Source organism: Sceloporus undulatus, chromosome 2, assembly GCF_019175285.1.
Source record: "Sceloporus undulatus isolate JIND9_A2432 ecotype Alabama chromosome 2, SceUnd_v1.1, whole genome shotgun sequence".
Classification (NCBI taxonomy): domain Eukaryota; kingdom Metazoa; phylum Chordata; class Lepidosauria; order Squamata; family Phrynosomatidae; genus Sceloporus; species Sceloporus undulatus.
The window spans coordinates 263445169-263461694 of NC_056523.1; the positions used below are offsets into that span (position 1 = coordinate 263445169).

A 16526-nucleotide genomic window follows, 5' to 3' on the forward strand; every position below is an offset into this window, starting at 1 on the left:
GGCACGTTCCATGAAGGTAGTACAGTGGGCTTTGAGGTACAGAAGTACCATGAAGCAAACTCTAGACTTTAAGGCAATAAAAAGGAACTTTTGAACAATTTGGGAGGTAGGAAATGGGAAAACCCATTTTTCTTCTGGAGAAAGATAATGCAGTACCCAGATTCCCCAGATTCAGAAATGAGATTGATGACTAGATTAACTGTAAAACTAGAGCCTAAAGCTGGAAATTCAAGTCTGACAAATCGGTTAGCTGAGAATGTTGACTATTGCCTGAAGTCCTTCAGACCTTGGAAACAAGTGTGGTAACTAGGCTGGATATTTAAAATTCAGGGTTTGAAGGGGGAATGAAATTAGGTCATCCAAACACACAAAATGCCCACTTTTGAAGAAGATTACTGAAGGTTTTATTGTCTTTATTTTGAGCAGACAGATATTTTTTTAACAGAAACTTAATCAGTAAACATAAGCATTCTTACACATGATTTATTAACTCTGAGGTTTGAAAAGGCAGAGCCACTTCTTAGCAAAGACTGCTATATTAAGATGTTGATATTCATTATGCAGTTTGGAAGCCATTCTGAAGGCTCGTCTAGATGCCTGAACTTCTTTAAATCTTATGACCAATGTGGTCATGACCAATGTCACACAACGTCGCAGAAGCTACATGCTCCATATTTCACTTACATTATGAGTGTTCAGTTAATCTTAATAGGACACATTTCAAACCTGATTCTATACAATGCAGAAACCTATCTAGGTGAGAAGAATTTTGCTCTTTAAAACTTTGGCTACAAAGGAGGAGCCTTTTATTTTGGTGTCTTTGGTTTACATGAACGCTGGTGGACGATCAGTCTGTCTGGCAAGAAGGTACGGCCACAAATATTACATGGAACTAACTGGCTCTGGGCACTTTGCCAAGCAGACTCATTTAAAGCATCAAGATCATAGTAACCTTTGGCTGGAAAATTAAAACAAAGAAAGAAAAGAAAAGAAAAAATATATCAGTTTTCATTTTGGAGAGTTGTGTTCACTTTTTATGGAAAATATTTTCAGGAAATACCTGTTGACTGAGCCTTTCAGTTTTAACTAAATCATAGTCTTTAGGAGGGAGGAAAACCCCACCAAAACTCTGCTTATTGTCTCAGGGGTCAAATAAAGTTAACTACAAACTGAATCATCTTGTATGTATGCAGAAAACATTTCAGCATGTGCTATGTTTCACATTCTTAGCTAATTATTAACATACTCAACTACACTTCAATATCAGCCAGTTTCACCACTTGGCTTTGTTACAAATCCTGCTTAATGAGCCAAGATTATCTGACCAAAGGGATGGAAGAAAAAGCACACTGCGTTCTGTATTTTGCTGTGCCCCCCCCTCCTGCCCCCCCGTTCTTAGGGTATAGGATCCAATTTTTTTCCAGTTTGGATGTTGTTTTTTTAAATGACTTTGGTATGACTTCGAACAGAGTTAATTTGAGAACCCAATGGGCAAAATCAGCAGACTTCAGTTTATGCCCATTTTCATATTTCAGCTGGAACTGTCTGCAATTAAGTCTAGAGACTGAGGCAGCTGGAATGCATTTTAAATAGTATAATTATTTGCATCAAATCCTTGCTCTTTCTTTTGCCTTAAAATGGGCTTTAAAACATCTTTTCTTTCCACAAGGCTACCTTTAGTTGAGGTTGTTTAACAACTGAATGAGCTCCTACCAAGAGCATCTACACTTCACAATCCTCCTCGGCAGCCCATGGCAAGCAAACTATATAGCTTTATTTGAAACAGCAAGTGCTGTGCCTTTGCCAAAAGGTATGGTATTTTAGGCAGTAACTTTTAATGCATTACCTAGATTTTATGTTCAGATATTGAGCCCAAATTTAAAACCAATGGTGTGTGTTGTTGTTTTTTTTAAAAAAGTCAATTGTTTATATAGAAGGCAAAAATATAGACTTTTCCATAGAAACCCAGGCAGTTGTAATATGATTCATATTCAGTGCTCCATATGAGAATAAGCCTTAGATCTCTTAATGCGTCTGTTCCTAATATTCTTTTTCACTAGATGAGCAACCAATTGTGTTTCTTTTTGGCTGAAGCAAATAGTCTTCTCATTTGCAGGAAATGAATGTGTGTGTTGTATACTTTGGAATAGTCAGGGCCAAACTACACATTACCTTGCTGCTATGTTAGCTCCTTCACTATTGCAAAAAATACCCTTGGGGGAAGTGTGTTGCAGCAAAGCAGAGGGATGGGGAAGTAGATGCTTAACCCTTTCTTTGCCAGTCAGATTTCTTTTGAAAGTTCATTTCAAAGTTCTAAAGAGAAGTTTGCAAAACAAATATAAGCCCAGAAGAGGAAAGCTTCAGGGGAAAGCAGATGGCAAGAAAAGAGTTATACCCATCTCCCATTTGCTGCTTCTGGTCTTCAAAGAACCTCCACGGTAGTTTGCTGCAGCAGAGAAACAGCCATCTGACAGATGTTATCCACAGGGTTGACCAGGGGAGTGGGGGATGATCATACAAATTACTGGGGCCCAGTGGTCCAGAAAGGGGCCAGAGCAGGATTCCAGGAGCTTTTGTCTTTGGGGCACAGCAGCCACAGATTCTATATTTTTGGATCTGGTAAGAGCAGAAAGGCAAGTGCCAAACTTACTCACAACAGATAGATCCCCCTAAGCATCTGGTACACAGCAAAACAGCCTAATATCACTTAACAGATGCTGTGGAGATCTGTCTGTTGCAAGTGTGCCTGGCACCCCACTCTCAGTTCTACAGACCAATTCTTCCTATTCTATAGGACCAGACAACTGAAGTATCACTGAGACCTCTCCTGAGTTCCAGGTTTCTATGAGGCTTCTAGCCTGAAACTCTTGTGTGAGGCCCACCTCATGAGAATTGTGATTGGCTTTATACAGGCCTTTCTCGTGTGTACTGGCCAGTCTGGAGTTTTGTATTGCTGTTAGGGCAACCCTAGTGAGAGGGAAGGCTCAAACATTATTTTCAGCAGGGCTTGAATCTGCTCTCAGCAACCCTGGGGCCCTTTCACATTACAGAATTAAAAAACAATGATACCAGCTTAACTGTCACAGGAGTTTAACACACAGGGGGAAATTGGGGGTTTAAACAGGCATTTTCTGGGGACAATCGTGTGATCACAGTGAAGATTTTCATACAACATCATTGATTAGAGAGGACTTATCCCAGGAAGAACCAGGAATGCTCCAGCAACAAATCATTCATGGGGAAATTCCGTGAATGATTTGTTCCTGGAGCATTCCTGGTTCTTCCTGAGATATCCTCTCTAAGCACGATGTGTGTGAAAATCTTTGCTGCAATTGCCTGACTGTCTCCGGAAAATGCCTGTTTAAACCTCCGATTTTCCCCGTGTGATAAAGTCCATAGCAGCACACTATGGAGTCCTAGGATTTGCAGTTTAAGGAGATGTAGAATTCTCAGCCAGAGAGCTCTAGGGCCTCAGCAAACTATCAGCCCCAGGATTCCAGCCATGGCATTTAAAAGTGGCCTCATAGTGCTATACATTTGGTTTCATATAGCTGTGGTATGACATGTAGTCGGACCCATCCTAGAAAGAAAGGGTGAGAGCAGAGAACAACTCAACTGTATGGTTTAGGGGTCACACCCAGTCATTAATGTAGACATGAATTCCAAAAGTAACCGGCTTGTTCTTGTTTTGTGTCTTCAAGTCATTGCCAACTGATGCTCACCCTAAGGCAAACCTATCATTGGGTTTTCCTGACAAGATTTCTTCAGAGGAGGGAGATTATCGAACTTACTGAAAACATGACTGCTCTCCAACAGGATACAGTTGGGTTGTGGGTTGCTACTGGGTATTATCAGATTTAATTTGTCACCAATTCTGCTGGGTGATTGCAACCCAGCTGCATCCCGGATCCCAGGCGCACTTCAGAGGCCACTTTTCCAAAAATGGAGCTTGCCATCTTGCCAAAACTGGCCTCCGCAGCATGCCTGGGACCCGGAATTCAGCTGGGTTGCACTTGCTCAGTGGAATCAGTGGTGCATTCAGTCGGATAATACCCAGTAAGAACCTGAAACCCGACTGTATCTCATTGGGGAGTAGTTAGATTTTTAGTAAGTGCAATAGTGTCCATAGCTTACCACTGCTTTCCATCTTGTATATACTGAACGGGATGCCAGCATATATTTATTTAATGCCTACCCATTAAAATAATGCTTGGAGCAGCTAACAATAAAATATAAAAAACACTGATAAAGTTATAATTAAAACAAACCAAAATTAATAAATTAATAACAGGCTCTACCAGACAGAAAACCTAATTGTGCAGTAATTCAACTTAGATATCAGAAGCCTGCCTAGACTATCTGCTAGCAAGAGGATAACAGAGATGGCGCTAGCTTGTCATGAAGTTCCAAAGCCTGAGGGCAGCCACCGGGAAGGTCCTCTCAAGTGTTTGCAATAGGCTATATTCCAATTTGCCTGCCAATTCTGAATCTACTGTCATTATAACAATATGGGGCAATACAAAATGTACATAAAAGTGATATTTCTTGTCTTCAGAAATATTCATTAATTTGTCAAATGAAAGTAGAAGGGGCTTAAGCAGCATGGCATAATTTTAATTAGCTGAAGTAAAACTTACATTCAACATATTAATGGATACTTATTTTGCCTCCTCAGACTCATCCATCTGTGCACTGATCACTTTATACTGTTACTTACCTCCTATAGATCTGACCACTGGCTTCATGGGTTCAGGTCTTCTTAAATGTTTTGGCAGCTGATCATTCTCAATATGCCATTTTTTCAGACATTGTGGTTCATGGATGCTTATAGATTGAGTTCCGTACTCACGACCACAAATGTAACAGATAACAGTTGGGGGTCTTCTTATCACTGCAGGCTGAAAGCAAGAAAATGCAATTTAAAAGACAATTTTAGAAAGTCAAAAAGCAGAACTATCTAGTGATCAAACAGGACTTGGGAGATCAAGGGCTCAGTCCCCACTGAGCCATGAAACTCACTGGGTGACCTCTGGCCAGTTACTCTCCCTCAACTTGACCTACCTCATAGAGCTGTTATTCTGAGGATTGTGAAAGAGCATGCATACACATTAACTTCACACACACACCCAAAAAAAGTTGGATTATAACATAGGCTTTTGTGGGTTTTTAAGGCTATGGGGTCATGTTCTAGAAGAGTTTATTCCTGACGTTTCTCTAGCATCTGTGGCTGGCATCTTCAGAGAATGCTGGCATGGAAGTGAGTGGGGTATGTATATACTGTGTGACCCTCGGTTGGAAAAAGTGATTTCCATGTTAATCTGTGTATTCTGTTATTGTATGGCAAGGCCTCGGAATATGCAAAGAGGTTCTCTGTTTTGATGGATGAAATAAAAAAGGTACAGTCAGCCCACTGTTTTTATTAAACATCTTATAGGCTGGGTGGAGGCTAGGGAAAGAATAAAAGACAAAGGGAGAGAGTAGTCAGACTACTCTGCAGCCTGATATATGAGATAGCTATGTTGTAAACTCTGAGCTGCTGTTCTGAGTTGATAATTTGCTAATCAACCTAAATATATGTAAGAGAAAGAGCTCTGGTGGTGCAGTGGTTAAATGCTGGTACTTCAGCCACAACAGTGTAATTTCGATTCTAGAGGAAGGCTTCAAGGTCCACTCAGTCTTCCATCCTTTCTTAGGTTGATAAAATGAGTATTCAGCTTGTTGGGGGCAATTGGCTTATATATTGTAAACTGCTTAGAGAGTGCTACTTCACAGATAAGTGGTATAGAAATGTACTTGCTATTGCTATTGCTAAGCTAATAAATTAGGCTATGCTAAATAGATAGAGTTCTCTTTATGTTAAAAGGGACAAGTGATTATGATATATGGTTTAAGATGAAAGTCCAATAGCTTTGTGTAATTAATGGCTTTCCTGGACTGGTGGGGAAGGCTGTGGAAGAGAAGAGGAGTTTGTTAAAAATGATCTGCACTAGGTGTCAAATAGAATCATAGAGTTGGAAGAGACCACAAGGGCCATTCAGTCCAACCCCCTCCCATGCAGGAATACACAATAAAAGCACTATCGGCAGATGATCATTGAGTCTGTTTAAAAAACTCCAAAGGAGACTCCACCACTATGAGAGACAGTGCTTTCCATTGTCGAAGAGCTCTTACAGTCGGGAAGGTCCTCCTAATGGTGGAATCTCTTTTTCTGTAACTTGCATCCATTGCTTCATATCTTAGTCTCTGGCATAGAAGAAAAAAGCTTTCTTCATCCTCAATATGACATCCTTTCAAATATTTAAACATGGCCATCATGTCACTCCTTAACCCTTTCTTTTCCAGGCTAGAGCTTGTTACAGACTGCCAAAATAAAGCTGCTTCGGGTCTCTTTGGAGGTATGCTGTTTAAATGATGCATGCATCCTAAGAATCCGGAAGCGGCACCAAAGCTGCACTCCAGTGCTTAGGAATGGAGTGTGGCTTTGGTGCGACCTTCGGACTCTTAGGACCCATGCATCATTTAAATAGCATATCTCCAAAGAGACTCGAAGCAGCTTTATTTTGGCAGTCTGTAACAGGCCCCAGTTTCCTAATTTGCTTCTCATAGGGCATGGTTTCCAGACCTTTAACCATTTTATTGCCCTCATTCAGACATGCTCCTGTTTGTCAACATTCTTCTTGAATTGTGGTAACTAGGTAGGCCTGATCCTGTCTGCTATTCACCATCACAAATTGGACATTAAAGTGGCCAGAAAGTGATAACAGGACCCCAGTCAAGGTTAGCTGGCAAATAGCAAAGACTGTGGCAAATCTACTGTGGGAACCATGCATGTTTCAGATTCCTTTTCCTTTAAAATAAAAGCAGTGGCAGTTGTGACTATATCAAAGATCACTTTTGTTTTCTGACAAAACTAAATTTCCTTAGTACCGAGGGGTATTGTCCAAGGGGAAGCACAAATTAAATTGAATGTTCCTGCAAAATATCTGTAGTGCCAGGGCTTTATTCACTTTACTCAACATTTGCTCTGCCTCCAAATGATTTATGTTTTGACACAATGTTCTTTCATTGGAGATGATGGGAGCTAATGTATAGGGTAATGTGTTGGATAGCCTGAAGACAGTTTTTAATCTGAAGGAACCCAGACATTTGAGAAAGAGGCATAGAAACAGAGTACTGTACAAATATTTTGAAGTTCTTCTATTATCTTAATGTGTCAGGATCAAGTATGTGCTTTTACAGATGACATTGTACTGGTTTAATAAGTGTTTATACAGCTGGATTTCATTTTCCCCAAAAAATTGGGGATCAAACTTCTTTCTTCTTCAAGCATTCCTGGAAGTTATTTCAGGTGAAGCTTAAAACCTTACATCACCTGCTAAAACCTCAGCTGAATAGCTGCAGAGTCCTCTTCCCCCATTCTGTCCTAGAATATCATACAGACTCCATGACCTCAGCATCAACAGGATTTTCTTCGTCCCATCTTCCACTAGCATAGTATGCTCTTTCTAACTTCAGCCTAATGAACCTCCTGACAGTAAGGGCTGTTTGACAGTGGAACACACTCCCTCAGAGTGTAGTGGAGTCTCCTTCCTTAGAGGTCTTTAAATATAGCCTGGATGGACATCTGTCAGGGATGCTTTGATTGTGTTTTCCTGCATGGCAGGGGGTTGGACTGGATGGCCCTTGTGGTCTCTTCCAGCTCTACGATTCTATGATTCTAAACCTGAGCACCCATCTCAACCAGCTGTCAGTTGATTTGGTGCAAAGGTGTGTATGTTGAACTTGTCATGGACGAGAAAAGAATGGGGATGGAGCTTATGAGCACATGAACCTGGACCATCATTTCCTCTAGAGTAAGGCATGACTGTCATTTGGAGAATCAAGACTTAAGTCTACAAAAACTCATGCTGCCAACTTCTTTCTTTCTATTAGTCTGAAAGGTGCTACAAGATGTCTCTACATGTAGTTATGTCTCTAGTAGTTACTCCTAATACAACCCTTTCAAACCTAAACATTATTTTCTGTTATTATATCTAATATACTGTTCTACTTCATGATGTATTGGGTTTTAGCTTAACTACAGAATACATATGCAAAAATCAGGCTTTTATTCCATTATTATGGGGCTCAACAGATCGCCCATAAGGGGTGGCCCCCAAACTCTGCTTTCTGTGGCGCGAAAAGGAGCCCCCCAAAACAGCTCCTTTTTGCACCCTGGAGAGGGCACCATAGCTGCTGGCACATGGCTTTTCCATGCTCTTTTGTTGCTGCATCATGTAGATGCAGTGCCAGAGGAGTGCTGTGACACCACGCACCATGTGGTGCAAAGTGCGGCGTCACGCCGGCCTGGGGGCGGAATTGCATGCATCATGTGGATGCCATGTCCCAACTCCACCCCCAGGCCAGCCTTTCCCACCAATCTGTACAGCCCCTATCTTTGACTACTCCTGCATATTTTGGGTGCAACTTATGTACAGGATCACTTTCTCCCATATAACTTACCCCATACACTCAGGTCCTCTAGGGGACATCAGTCAGCCCAAACTAGACTGACTGCTTTTAGAGGACATTTTCTTTGGTTACACCCAGGTTGTGAAGGAGGAGATTCTGGAGATGGAGATTTTGGCTGGAATCCAGTTGGGCAGTTATGAATGAGTGACCTAGACTTACACATTCATAACTGTTCCATATTCACAACCCCTATGTAGCACCTAGTTTAGGGGATGGACAGGAACTGTGGAAGTCCCCCAATTCCCAATTAATGGGCTGCAGCAGCTATAATTGATGGGGATCTGTTCCCTTTTTGATTGTGAAGCAGCTGGCTGATGATCCACTGACCCGCACTTATGCAAATGATCTCCATCGGTTAAAGAGTTCACAAGAGAATTGTAAAATGGCTCTTACTTCTATCTCTCACACTAGAGATCACTCATGAGAAGGGGTGGGACCGTCAGCTGCTTCCACATCAATCACAGCTCTTTTAACCGATGTTATATGTCATGTTATTTGGTAGTGTTCCCTGTCTTGATCCATAGGGAGAAGCAGATAAGAAATAGATATTGTTATTGTTATTAGTTCAGAGGAAAATAAAAACCACACTATTTTAGCCATGTGCTCGCTTAAAATTTTTTTATTATTGTAGACCCATGGGAATGGAATTATTTGATGGAATAACTCCAAAACCATGTTGTAGTGACTGTAAAAAGTTTAAAAACAATAAGAACACAATAGTCCCAGGGTCCCTCGTCTAGCATTAGCTTTTCTAAGCTTGCAGGTTTGTTTGTTTGTTTGGTTTGACTGAAAGGTTTGTCTTATTTTTTTTAAGAATTAAAGAAGGCTGAATTTGAAAAAGAGCTTTCACAATATATGAAGCACAGGGGTTTCAAAAAGAAACTCTTGCCCCCAGATTTCCTAGTATGTGTGAATTCAATGCTTCAGTTTCTAATGTAACTGTAGAGCAAGGCAAGAATTTTGGTTTTAAACAGTAAAAGAAGGAAGACAGAAGGCATATGTATTTTGCAAGCACACATAGAACATGAAAAAGCAGCAGATGGCAGCAGCAGATAGTCAAGATTGAGCCCATGGAACTTGAGAATTAAAATTTCACCATATATTTCACTGGACATTGAAAAATACAGTAAACACTTGTAAAAGTCACTTATACATGAAACAGAAAATATTTACTCTAGCAGAACAGCACCCTCTTTCTTCACATCATGGAACTGAATGTTTAAAATATGAGTCTACAGATCTTTCACTACAACAAATTCAAAGCAGGATTTAAGAAGAACGATATCATAGCTGCACAGCAGAACCAAAGTAAGTTAGCCTTGGATTGTTTATTTGAGATATAATCAATCCTACTTAATCCAAATGGGCCTATAAATTCCATTACCAAATTAATTATAAAGCAACAACTTTGGCTTAAAAACCCATCAAAACAAACATACTGCTTTGCTTTAAAACTCAGGAAACATTGAAGATTAAATTATGGATTATGTAAAATTCATAGACCAGAATGCACCACTGACATATAAGATTTTCAGACTAGTGCTGAAGTGCTGGTAAAATGCAGCTAAAACATTTAGGAAGCATGGGTGTGTGAAAGCCTGACACACTTCCTAAACCTTAGGGGATCATCAGCTCCCCTCCAGTGTCCCTGAATAGTTCAGGGAGAGGAAAATTCCTATGAATGCAAAGTTTCCATTTATTATTATTATTATTATTATTATTATTATTATTATTATTATTATATTTATTTTTATCCCCCCTCTCCCAAGGCTGGGATTCAGGTTGGCTTACAACATTAAAACAAACAAACCCATACAGTTAAAAACATACAAAAATAGTATATTAAAATAGAATTACATTACTACAATAATTAAAACAAATTCAATTGCAAAATCTAATTTAAAAGATTAAAATGCTTAAAATACATTAAAACAATATAGGAGCACCCTGTCACCTGCCTTAAAACCTTTCTGTTTTAAAAGTTCCTGTTTAAAATTGCATGAGGCTCAAAAAAGTGGAACAGAAATAGGATAGTAGTGTCTATGGTGGAATATCATCAGACATTATGACAGACATATAACTGGTCTCTAGGCCACCTGTGACTGTGGAACACCTTTTCATTGTCAGGCAAAGCCGGTGAATAGCTGTCAATCATGCTGCTGTTGCATTAACCCTCCCATATGATAAACAAAAACAGCTTCATTTATATACCGCTTCATACTGAACTAACAGTGTCTAAGCAGTTTACAACTGTAAGCTTATTGCCCCCAACAATCTGGGTACTCATTTTAGGCACCTCGGAAGGATGCAAGCCTGAGTCAAGCTTGAGTTCCCTTGGCTGGGATTGAACTCTCAACCTTATGGTTTTGAGTGAGGAGCTACAGTACAGGCATTTAACCACTGCGCCACCAGCTTCAGTTCCAGGATTGGGAGGTCACATGGTCTCAGTCTCCTTCTCTCTCCTTCTCTCCCTCACTAATCCTGAGAAGGCTAGTTTTCTTGTTTTTACACTTTCTTTTCTTTTCTTTTCTTTCTCCCTCCCCATTGCATTGCCATCATTGCTAAACTGTATTACAAATAGAAATTAAAAATTTAAAAATAAAAGACATGCTGAGTAAAACAATAGGGCAAGAAGTTGAGGTTAAAGAACAGTTTGGAAAAGAGACTGAGCCCATTTAACTTATGCCAAAAGATGGAAAGAACAGAAAACTCCAACCATAAAAGAATGGATCATGAAACTTATGGATATATCAATAATGGAAAAGATCACTAATCAACTAAACAATACATTTTTAGACGACTGTGAGGAAGAATGGAAAGAAGCAACAAAGTTATGGGAAAGAACAAGTTGAAAGTAAAGATAGATGAAATAATTTAGACATTATTTCGGCAGGAAGTAGAAATTGATTCCAACTCAAGGAATACAATTATAGAAAAATAGATTATTAAGGAAATACAAAATCTGATGGGATCTGCTTTTGTAAAGACAAAAGGACGGTACAAATTATATCATTTCTTTAAAATGTAAGCAAGACTCACAATGAAACAATAAAATAAGCCATTTAGTAGGAATGATGTTAGGAAGTTTAGAATGTAGAATGAAGATAGTAATTTGGAAGGTAGAATAAATTGAATGAAGATAGAATGAACTGGAAAGAAAAAAATGAAATTTAGAATGGAAGAAGTATGACCTTGAATGTAAGTATATTAATTTAAAATGAATGTATGTACAGTGGACCCTTGTTATACACTGGGGTTTGGTTCCAAGAACCCTCGTGTGTAACAAAATCTGTGTATCTCAAGTCCCATTAAATATAATGACATAGCAAAATGGTGTCCCTAATAAAAAATGGAACATCAAGGTAAATTTATATTTTTTTGGAACATTTTCAAACCGTGTATGCTTGAATCCGTGTATAAAAAATCCGTGTATAAGAAGGGCCGACTGTATGTTACTTTGAAATGAATGTAATTGATATAATAAAATTTTAAAAAAGAAAGAAAAGAAAGAAAAGAGACTGAGGTGCAGTCAATGACAGCAATAGCCCCATTCCTGCGATTGAAGACACATGTGATAAGTACTATTGCCAAACCAGTATGTATTGTAAATGTAATCATGATCATGAATGTGATCATGGTGAGAACAGAGCTTGTGCAATCATCGCATTTGTCTGCAGTTCTGTAGCTTGGAGAATAGAGCAGTTATCATCCCCCCACCCCACACAATCTACAGCATACTCATTGGGGACCTGGGAAAGGGCTATCTGCTTTCTTCTCTTTGCTGCAAGAACCATTTGCCCTCCCCCAGCATGGTCATGGCAGTACAGGGGCAGGCACAGAAAATCTGGCTTCTGGGATAGAGGGAGAAGTCTATGTAAGTATGCTTGCAGAATCTTATGCCCACAAGTGCCATAGGATTGCCAATTTTTCCAGGCCCTGAGATTTTTGGACAAAACCTAAAACCCAGGGAGATGTCCTGGTGATAAAATTAAGCATTATGCATTAAGTACCTGTCACAGTTGCTCTCAGATTGTCTTTCAAATATACGGGGAGATAGAGAATGAGAGAAAGAGAGAGAACATATTTTCATGTTTAGAAATTGAGACAGAAATTTTGGCAAAAAGGGCTGTCCCAGATCAAGGTGAAATGAGGGGATTATTTCTTATCATCTGTTTAGGGAGACAAATAAGGAATATTTAATCTTACCTATTTTAAACAGAAGGTGGATGCATAGGACAATGAAGGGTGGGCCCTGATGCGACAATAATTGAGAAGGAAGAGGAGACAAAGGTCTGAAACAGAACTGCAGTAAGCGCTCGCTTGGGGTGGTGTGGGGGCATGGTATTTAGATGACATATGCCCTGCCGACACCCTGAAGCCGGCGCCATGCCACCTGCTTAACCAGACAGTAGGCAGTGTTGTGGTACTCCGGTAGCATGACATTCAGACACTAGACATTGCACACTGCAGGAGCACAGAAGAGCCACCGCTGTGGCGGAAAGGGTGGCTTTTTTCCACCCCCAAAGAAGCGGCATTTTGCTGCTTCTTTTGGGGGCAGAAAAATGCAGGATCGGGGCCACAGCATACATTTGCTGTGGCCCCCAACCTGGCACTCAAAGGGGTGGCATCAAGCAGACCCTTTAGGGCCATCTGTACCAGCCCAAACTTATATATATATAAAAGTCTTGGAAAGTGTTTGCAAGTTTTTCAGCCACAATTAAATTTTGCAGCCCCTGCGGCCCCAATCCTCCGCTTTTCCAGGCCACGGAGAAGTGGCAAAATGCCACTTCCCCATGGCCTGGAAAAGGGGTTTCCTTGGGACTGCATGCCCCCGGACACCCCAACAGGTGCAGCCATAGGAGAAAGGGGTCGCTCCGCCCCTTTCTCCCTGGCTTCATTCCCGCGGCAATCTAGTTGCTGTGGGAATGAAGCACACACCCAAAATGAGCTCCGTTTTGGAGCTCCTTTCTGCGCTGCAGATAGAGCACTGCAAGTGCCCTCCAGCAGTGCAGTGACATCATGCACGCACTGGTCCATGTGGAGGTGGCACGTGCATGATGCCATCATCCCACACTGTGTATGGACAGCACGCCTTCAAAATGGCGCCATCCATATGAACTAGGGCTGAGGAGCATGCGGTTGCTGCACGCTCCCCAGCCCTAGTTTTGGCCCTAGGTTGGCGCTTTCGCACCATCTGTATCAGGCCATTTTCATGCATCCCTTTGATCTTCCCTGCAGTTTAGCCCCCCAAAATTGGAGAATTTGTGCTCTCATCTCCTGGAGATGACCCACAAGAAAATGGAGACTCAAGGACAAGCCCTGGGATCTGACAGGCCTATGTTGGATCACAGCCATAGCATGCAGGGAAACCTTACTTTCTTTTTAACTGGAACTATCAAATAGCCCTCTGGAATGGGCCTACTATATACAAGTTGGAGTGGTTTGAACTCTTTGGCTCTCAATAAATCTACTACACTTGTGTGGCAGCTCAAAGGGAACATTCATTGGTACGGATTAAATCCCCCCCCCCCCATTTTAGTCCTGTGGGAGGAGATAGTGGGGGCCAATGGCTGGGAAAAGAGTTCATATTTCTCCTACTCATCTGTACTGCCTCCTTTGTCATGCAATCAAAGGGCGAAACAGATGGGCCAAATAAGGCAGCCTCTGGCCACTTCAGGGGCATGGCAGTTAGATGATTCACACCCCTGCAGTGGCCGGATGATACTGTGAGACTGGCTAAGGTGGTCTGAAGCTGCCAGAAAAAGGAGCAGCAAAAATAAAAAATAAAACCCTACTCCTGCTGGTTTTCCATTCAGGACTGTGAAGGTGGCCCACTTGAGGAGTGGAGTGTCCAGTTGCCGTGGTCCCAGAACAATCAGGGCCAGAGCTGTCTCTGGCCGCTCCTTTTGGCCCATCTGCTCTGCCCCCAAAATAAAAATGTAGTCTTGATTCATGCTGATTTGTTTGTTTCCTCCAAAGGATCATGGGAACTTCATTTTTGTGAGGACAGATGAGATCTTTGCTAGAAATTGTGCTATCTTTGCTAGATCTTTGCTAGTTTCATCATAGCATTCAAGCTCTGTAGATTCCCTAGTTTAGCTTGAAGCTGGTTTAAATTAATATGCAGGCTGCCTTCCCAAATTAAAATGCAAATTTTGACTGGCTGACTTTAAGGGAGGTATTGATCTGGGGGAAGGGTCAAAGAAAAGCAATGAAGACATGTAAAGTCTTGTTGCCATAGCTCAGAAGTGTGCACACCCTGAAATGTTTCAGTATGTTTTCTGTTTAAGACCACATGCTAAAAGTCCTCAGTGAGTGGATGTTTTCCTCCAACTGCCTACCATAACTGCAAAATCCATTTCCTAATCAGTCATTGGCAGCTCAGAAACAATCAACAGATATCAAAGCCAATCCTCCCCTTGCAAATTGCATTATTTTACACTTGCTTCCACTAATCCTCATTTGCCATTTTAATAGCTCAGTTTGGAGAGATCCTTAACTATCCCTTTCTGATTATTTTTACCACTTAAAAAAGAAAAGAAAAAGTCATCATCAGGATGATGCAGTGCTATTCCCAATACAAATCTCTGGGTGAAGGGCATTATTTACATCTGCCTCCGGTTCTTTAACCATTTAGAATCCATGTTGGAACCTTTCCTCTGATTCCAAGACTCTAGCATTTACTTATGTGATCCTTTGGTGAAATTGTTATCAAAAACCTTTTTAGTGCTCAAAAGATTGTTGACACTCTACAGGAACTATCAAAGTTTAGTGAGGCAGGATGTGTCTTTGCAGAAGCCTGATTAATTATTTTCTCTTAGCATTATAACATTTGTCTTAATTGACTGCCTGTCAATTCATATAGAACAGTTGTTAAGCTAACCAGCCTGGAATTCTCAGACTCCCTGAGGATCCCTTTATAAATTGGCATTGGGAGTTTTTCCAATCTTCTAGTACAAAGACTGGTCTTAAGGACAAGTTGTTCATTTTGATTGGGAGACTAGCCATTTCACAGCTGATATTTAAAATAACTCTTGGATCTGGGGATTTCTTTGGTTTCAGTTTATCAATGACAGACAGGCCAAAATAAGGCTGCTTCAGGTCACTTTGGAGGTATGCTGTTTTAATGATGCATGCGTTATAAGAGGCCAGAAGCCATGCCAAAGCCACGCTCCAGTCCTAAGGACTGGACCACAGCTTTGGCACGGCTTCTGGCCTCTTATGACGCATGCATAATTAAAACAGCATACCTCCAAAGTGACCTGAAGCAGCTTTATTTTGGCCTGTCAGTACGGGCCCAGAGTCAATAAATTCTTAATAACTTTTCATCGCTATTTGTCTAGTCCTTAAATAGCTTTCTTCAAAATGTTGGTTCCGGCACAGGTATCCAGTGATGTAGACTTGACTGATTCAGACTCAGTTACTTCAATGACTCGACTTATACTTGAGTTTACAATAAATGGTGCATTCACTCGACTCAACTTACAACTTGTATATTTTTAGTGACCAACTTTCTGGCCTAACTTCATCCAGAAAGTTACAGAATGGAAAATGGTTTTCATCCTTTGAACAATGTTTCCATCTCACTGCTTTTTGCCTACCAGCCATGTGACAGAAGTGGTACTTCACATTTGCTGTACAAGAAGCTCCTGTATCCTGTAAATGTACTCCTCACTATGGGGGTGAGTCTTGTCTTCTGCTACTCCTAGGAAATGGTTTAGAAGGTTCCTCTGATGTGCAGCAGGGACATGCTGCTGAGTAGACCTCATTTATCTAAAATGTAATCTTGATAAATTGCCTATGTTTTTTTAACCTAACTTTGTGCACATCTTCTTGATTTTCTAGTTCCTGAAACTCCACCCCAGCCCCCCTCCTTTTTCGAAAAATGTTGTCTCCCACATTTGAAATTTAACTTGAGACTCAATTTGAAAGTATCTTGCAAGGACCTGAGCCTTGAGTTGAGTCTTGCAAGTAGAGACTTCAGACCTGGAGTAAAAGACTTGAATACATCACTA

The 16526-nt window shown here is 40.8% G+C and overlaps 1 protein-coding gene across 1 annotated transcript in view; it reads right to left on the reverse strand.

The window, feature by feature from the left end:
- Positions 1-402: 402 nt before the first annotated feature.
- The window catches only part of LOC121924406 (zinc finger protein 474-like), a 30176-nt gene continuing 14052 nt past the window's right edge, over positions 403-16526 (reverse strand). Inside the window, exons 4-5 of the mRNA XM_042455856.1 lie at positions 4718-4898; positions 403-958 (exon numbers count right to left, since the gene is read on the reverse strand). Of these exons, the coding sequence (XP_042311790.1) occupies positions 807-958; positions 4718-4898 (333 nt within the window). The 3' untranslated portion in view covers positions 403-806. The remainder of the gene's footprint in view (positions 959-4717; positions 4899-16526) is intronic.